Genomic DNA, 5,484 nt, shown 5'->3' with positions numbered 1-5,484 from the left:
GTAGCCAAATCGTACTGGACCCAAGACGTCGAGTATCGACGCAGGATGTTCCAGCAGTACAAAATTAACACCAAAGGACTTGAGGATAGGCGGGGAAGTGTGTTCCCCTCCGCAGTATTCCTCGTCCATCAAGGCAGAGCCCACGAAGAGTTCGAAAAGAGCATCCTAGAGCACAGGTCTCAGGATGCCCCTTGGGTGTGGTCCAGTGCCCCCAAGGCCACGAGTAATGACAGATGGGCCCAGTGGAGACTTACCAATGCGATCAACAATCAGTTCTACAGAATGTACCACAAGTACAACACGGCCACATTCAAGATACGTCGTTAATTTTTTCGTCATGCAAACCACCATCCTGACCCTCCGCATCAGATCAAAGCACATGTCACCCCTGCGATGCAGCCGGATTCTTCCCACGAAGGTGAGCCGGGATCGAAGCCAGGCTGCATCGACCCACAACGAGCATCTCAGCAACGATCCCTTACTATCGCGTATGGAGTCCGGCGTTGGCCGGAGGCCTCCTGATTGGGGCGTACGGTTGGTGTTCGGGGACCACAGCTGTTCAGCCGGATTACGGCCGCTCGACTTTCCTTGATGTATATCGGGATAAGCCCAAAGCTGCCACGCAGTGACTGTTGGTGAATCCGGCGCACTCCGCAGGCCGTATGCCGGCAAGGAGAGAGTGCGGAGATTCCTCAAAGCGCAGTTGGCGGTAGCGTCGAATACGGAGTACCTGGGAATTGATGTTCAGGTTGCCGGACGCCGTGTCGGTCGGTGAGGTGGAAAAGGCAGGGTCGTAGTTGTTTGAAAAAAATGCTGGGCGAGCTTTGAGCACCTGAAAGAAGTAAGGCTTAGCCTCAGCCGGGGCGCGTGACCAGGGCGAGGTCTCCAAAGCACTCGATGAACATCCCCCAGAAAATGCACACCGGGTTTGCGCGCCAGCTCGAAGTGTTCTGGTTCGTCCCAAACATTCGGGCTCGGTGGAAGTATAAAGACTCGGCCGGCACGCCCGTCGCTTTCAGACAAATCGCGCATGCCGCTTGTGCCAAGAGGGGCGGGTCGCACTTTACGTCGTGCGTCGTGCCTTGCGTCGTACGTCTTATCTTACGTCGTACGTTGTTGAGAAGCAGGAGATTCCTTTCTGGACTCTTCCCACTGCGCTTGGTGCCATTCGGCGAGCTCGAGAGCTATGCGTTGGAGCGCCTCTTCGCGCGTGTTGCGTGGGAGCGCCTCCTCGGGCGTGTGGCGTCGGAGCGCCTCCGCGGGTGTCTCCGGCCTGTTCTTCTCAAGAACGAGGACCTTCTCGCCCTTGACGGTGAACGGGAACTCGGCGTTGCCCGTGCAGTCCGTGTGCTGACCCGACTCGACGAACAGCACTTCATCCGCTTTCAGCGTCCGGTAGTACTTCACGCGACGTCTATCGGTGCGAAGAACGTCCCCTGCCTTTAGCTGTACAGTCTCTTCACCACCCTTCTTGTTCTCCGCCTCCTTGTGTTCCGCCACCTTGTTTTCGGGCACACACGATTTTTCCTTCAAAGCTCTCTGCAGCTCCGCAATTGTTAAACGGTGAGTGTCAAGCCGCCATTCCGCTTGTCCGGCCGTCCTAGTCTCTCGCACCGTTAGCTTCATAACATCATCCAAATCAACGACGTACACCACTTCGTCCAGAGGATTCCTCTCGAAGAGAGCTTTGGCCCAAATCGCAATAGTGGCGACCTGTTCAAGAGAAAGCACCGGGGTAGATACAGGATTAGCGATTAAACACCTCATCCACAAGATTTTACGCACCTCAAAATCGGGATTACCCGGGGTGAGGGACGTCGCCGCAGGATCCAATCCAACAGCGCGAGTCGTACGCGGCCGTAGCCTCCAGCGTCTTCGACACACCAGGTCTCATAAAATTGCGCGCTGCCCAGACTTCGCCTCAAACTCACGAACAGTGGACCCAGAAGAGACATACCGATACGGACTATGAGCTCTACGAATATACTAACACGGGCACGATTAGGATACGTCATTCCTTACGTCGTTAACTTTTCCGTTGCCGGGGGACGTGGTCTTTATTCCATGTTGACAAGCACGGTCGAACGACGAAACCGGTCCGAGAAGTACACTACTCCCAGCCCCAGAGAAACGGTTCCTGTGAGGAAGGGCTGATGGGCCGAGGGGCCTTCAATCAACCAACGTATTTGGCGAAATTCTCAAAAAATGCGCACACGAATATTCGGGTTTGTTTCAGACATTCGGGCTCAGCGGAAGTGCAAAGACGCGACCGACACATCCGTCGTTGGCCAAACACCCCCAGACTATTCCCACCGCGCTTGGTGCCATTCGTATCACCAAGTGGCCACCATCTCCGACGCGAGTACCCAGTCGCAGTTGCGTAGATCTTCCTGGTACGCATCCTGCCTGGTACGCCGATGGATTCAATGTAAGCTTGGCAGGTCGGGGTGTTTCTTCTTGGTGTATTCGAAAAGGGTCAAGGACCCTCTTCCATTAATCTTCTCGTTTCCCCTGCTGTCGATTGCAGCACTATCACGAGTCGGTCTCACTCCAGCCGCGCGCGCTTTCCCGGTCGATATGATGTGCTGTCTGGGTAGTCTAGACCACCAGCGCGGCCGCTCCGAATGGATCAGTTTTTGTTCTCTCAAACGAATCTGACACGGGAGATGACGACCTTCTTTTCAACGACAGAAAAACCACCCCCGGTCGTTCCTGCTCGAGCAGGGACCATACCCCCCACCTCAACCAGGACCTCATATCCCAAAAGAGAGAGGCTCGTGTACCTCCCCTTCCACAGAGTATCGACAATCGAGCTACTCCACACGCTACCAAGAAACCATACCACCAATGACGACAACTTGTCGTCGCCGCTGCTATTGCGAGAAGGGGTGCCCCTAAGGGGACATTGCATGCGGTGTCAGGGGAATTTCTAACGGAAGTTAGAATGAGATCCTATTAAGTAGGACAATATATTAATGGTATAGAGCTAAGAATAGGCGGGATAAATCTACACAACGAAATAATCTACACGCCCCGTGAAAGACATAGGATTCTCTGTTACGGTGTGAATTATGAAGAATTCCTGAGCACGTGCGGTTTGCATGAATACGGAGGGAAGTTGGTGGAAGTAAGTTCAACCCTGGTGGCGGAAGGAATTTACTGTCCGCAGCCGGTGGTACAGCAGAGGACGTTGTGGCGGAAGACTTCGTTCTTGTGATTTTTAGCGGTAAGGGCAATGCGATAGCCGTCGGTGCCGATAGGACCGGGATTAGTGTTTTGGATCGAAACCTTGCCTTTTATTTCGAAGCCTGCTTCGTCGGATCGACATTTCAGCCAACGGGCCCAATCCGGTGAGTCTCCCAGTTCGGGGGCAATTCCCCATGTCATGGAAAGCAGTCCGGTTGTGCTGTTGCAAATTACATCTGTGGGAGTGCAGTCTTGTAATTTCGGTCCGCAAATGCACGGGTGTTCCTCCAGAAAGCAGTCAAAAGAGGGCCAGAAATCTGCTGGGTCGCCAAGGCCCATACCCAGGCCGCGCTTACAGACCAAGGTATCTATGGTCGGAATCATGGCGTCTTGTCCTGAACTCCATTCAGACCGCCTCGGCCACAGGATTAGCGCACCACCTGAGAACGTCATCCCCGCCATCACACCGACCGTGAGCCTGGGGTGCCGCTCCACGACTTGCCGAACGGAGCCCAGCGCAAGACGAAGGCTCTCAACCATGCGGTTCGCCGTCACGCGACCTTGAATTAACCAGAATACGGCTGGCTGGACCACTGAAGAGAATCTCTTACGGAACTGACTCAGTAGAGCCTGGTCGTCATCTTCCCTTTCGTCCTCTTGGTGAGTCAACTCCCAGATCTGCTCATTCACCCAATACTCACGCTCCGAAACTCTCGCGCACGCCTCAACCCTGATTACGTCCTCATCCCTTAAATTATCTATCGACATACATTGAACCGCATTATCCGTAGTCACCTCCCTTAGCTGCGAACCATACGACCCAGCTACCTCCTCCGCCAGCTGAGATTGTAGTTTTTGACTCATCTTCCCCCGACTATGACGTATTATCCCGTGACACAGAAATTCTATTAACCGGTCCAGCACCACACTATCAATAGCTTCATTCAGCTCCGACCCCGCCGCAAGTTGCAGCTTGTCGGGATCCCCAAAGAGATTGAAGGCAGGATCATTTACTCCGCTCTTCTTTGAAGCGACTATCAATTCAATCACCTGTTCTTTCTCGGCCAACCTTTCTGGCACCTTTACTTCCACACGATAAAAGCTGCATCCATCCATGGTAGATAAACGACCGTGTCGGTCAAAGAACGCGGCAAGCGCCACCTTCAACCCCGCTCTCCCTGACCGTCTTGAAACGTCACCCCTCATCGCACAAATTTTGAAACGCTCCCGGCCCTCTCATTGAGATCCCGCAACACCGTCTTGTGACAGCGTTAGTTCTTGAAACGCTTTCATAAGAACGTCGTATGCATTATCATTCTGGATTGCATGCTCGGTGATACCGCAAGAATCGAACGCTGACGGGACATAAAACATCTTGGGGGTAATTGACGTCACCTCTAGCGCCTTGAGGCATGCACGGTCTGGGTCATGCCGGTAAGCTTCGAACCGGCATTGCTTTCGTGGATCCTGAATCGGATTGGATGGAAGGTCAGGAAGCTAGTGGAAGACGCCAGGAAATAAGCGCAGAAACGTGCCAGCCTGTCAGTTTACTACACTTGCGGTTAAATGTGTGATGCTGCACTTGTGTTACAGTGTTGTACCATTGCACATTAAACGCACGTTACAATCGTCATTACACATTTTACGATGGCAAGAAAGATATCGAGAAAAGGTTCAAGGAAGGGATCGCGGAAGCCAGAGAGAGCTCAGTACCAGAAAAATGTACCCGAGCCCGAGACGCTGGTCAAGCATCCTATGGATGAGCTTGACAGCGCTTTTAGCCCTACTCCCACCAACACTGAGGAACACTTGTCACCGCAACCTCTTAAGACCATAAATGAAATCGAGGACACTGACGAGAAATACGACGAGGACAAGACCGTTCACGACCACATCAATGACCACGCAGACGAAGCCGAAGAGAAGATGCAAATGGGTGAAATAAAGGACGATCAAGACGAAGCCGAGGCCGATGTTGATGTTAAAGAAGGCGAAGTGAAAGAGGAAGAGCCGGACGTCAAGGTAGAAGGTGGTAACAGGGAGGAAAAAGAGGAGAAAGAAAACGAAAGAGAAGAAGGCGAGCTAGCGGAAGGTGGTCAAATGCCTGACGATGAAGTAAATGAGGTGCCTGAGGTTAAGGTGCCCGAAGTCAAACTACCCGACGTCGAAAGAGTAAGAGAGGAAGGCGAGGTAGACGAGGATGAACCAGAAGATGGCGAGACAAAGGATGACGATCATCAACTACATGAGGTACAAGTTGCTGAGGTTAATGCACCTGGGATCGACGTGACAGAGGTA

General features: G+C 53.0%; 3 protein-coding genes across 3 annotated transcripts; 1 reads left to right on the top strand and 2 right to left on the bottom strand.

Moving 5' to 3' along the window:
• Window positions 1-1,101: 1,101 nt before the first annotated feature.
• Window positions 1,102-1,767, bottom strand: GNI_058440 (hypothetical protein; the record flags this gene model as incomplete). Its single annotated transcript, XM_011136141.1, has 1 exon — window positions 1,102-1,767. One exon carries the CDS (start codon window positions 1,765-1,767, stop codon window positions 1,102-1,104), a length of 666 nt encoding a protein of 221 aa, XP_011134443.1.
• Window positions 1,768-3,156: 1,389 nt separating this feature from the next.
• Window positions 3,157-4,302, bottom strand: GNI_058430 (hypothetical protein; the record flags this gene model as incomplete). The annotated part of the gene is made up of 1 exon (XM_011136140.1): window positions 3,157-4,302. The coding sequence occupies one exon, from the start codon at window positions 4,300-4,302 to the stop codon at window positions 3,157-3,159; it is 1,146 nt and encodes a 381-aa protein (XP_011134442.1).
• A 531-nt stretch (window positions 4,303-4,833) lies between these two features.
• On the top strand, window positions 4,834-5,476 carry GNI_058420 (hypothetical protein; the record flags this gene model as incomplete). The annotated part of the gene is made up of 2 exons (XM_011136139.1): window positions 4,834-5,358; window positions 5,396-5,476. The coding sequence occupies 2 exons, from the start codon at window positions 4,834-4,836 to the stop codon at window positions 5,474-5,476; spliced, it is 606 nt and encodes a 201-aa protein (XP_011134441.1).
• Between the last annotated feature and the right edge of the window lie 8 nt (window positions 5,477-5,484).

The sequence above is a fragment of the Gregarina niphandrodes genome (assembly GCF_000223845.1).
Source record: "Gregarina niphandrodes unplaced genomic scaffold scaffold00009, whole genome shotgun sequence".
In the NCBI taxonomy this organism is placed as follows: domain Eukaryota; phylum Apicomplexa; class Conoidasida; order Eugregarinorida; family Gregarinidae; genus Gregarina; species Gregarina niphandrodes.
This window is presented reverse-complemented; position numbering and strand designations above follow the sequence as displayed.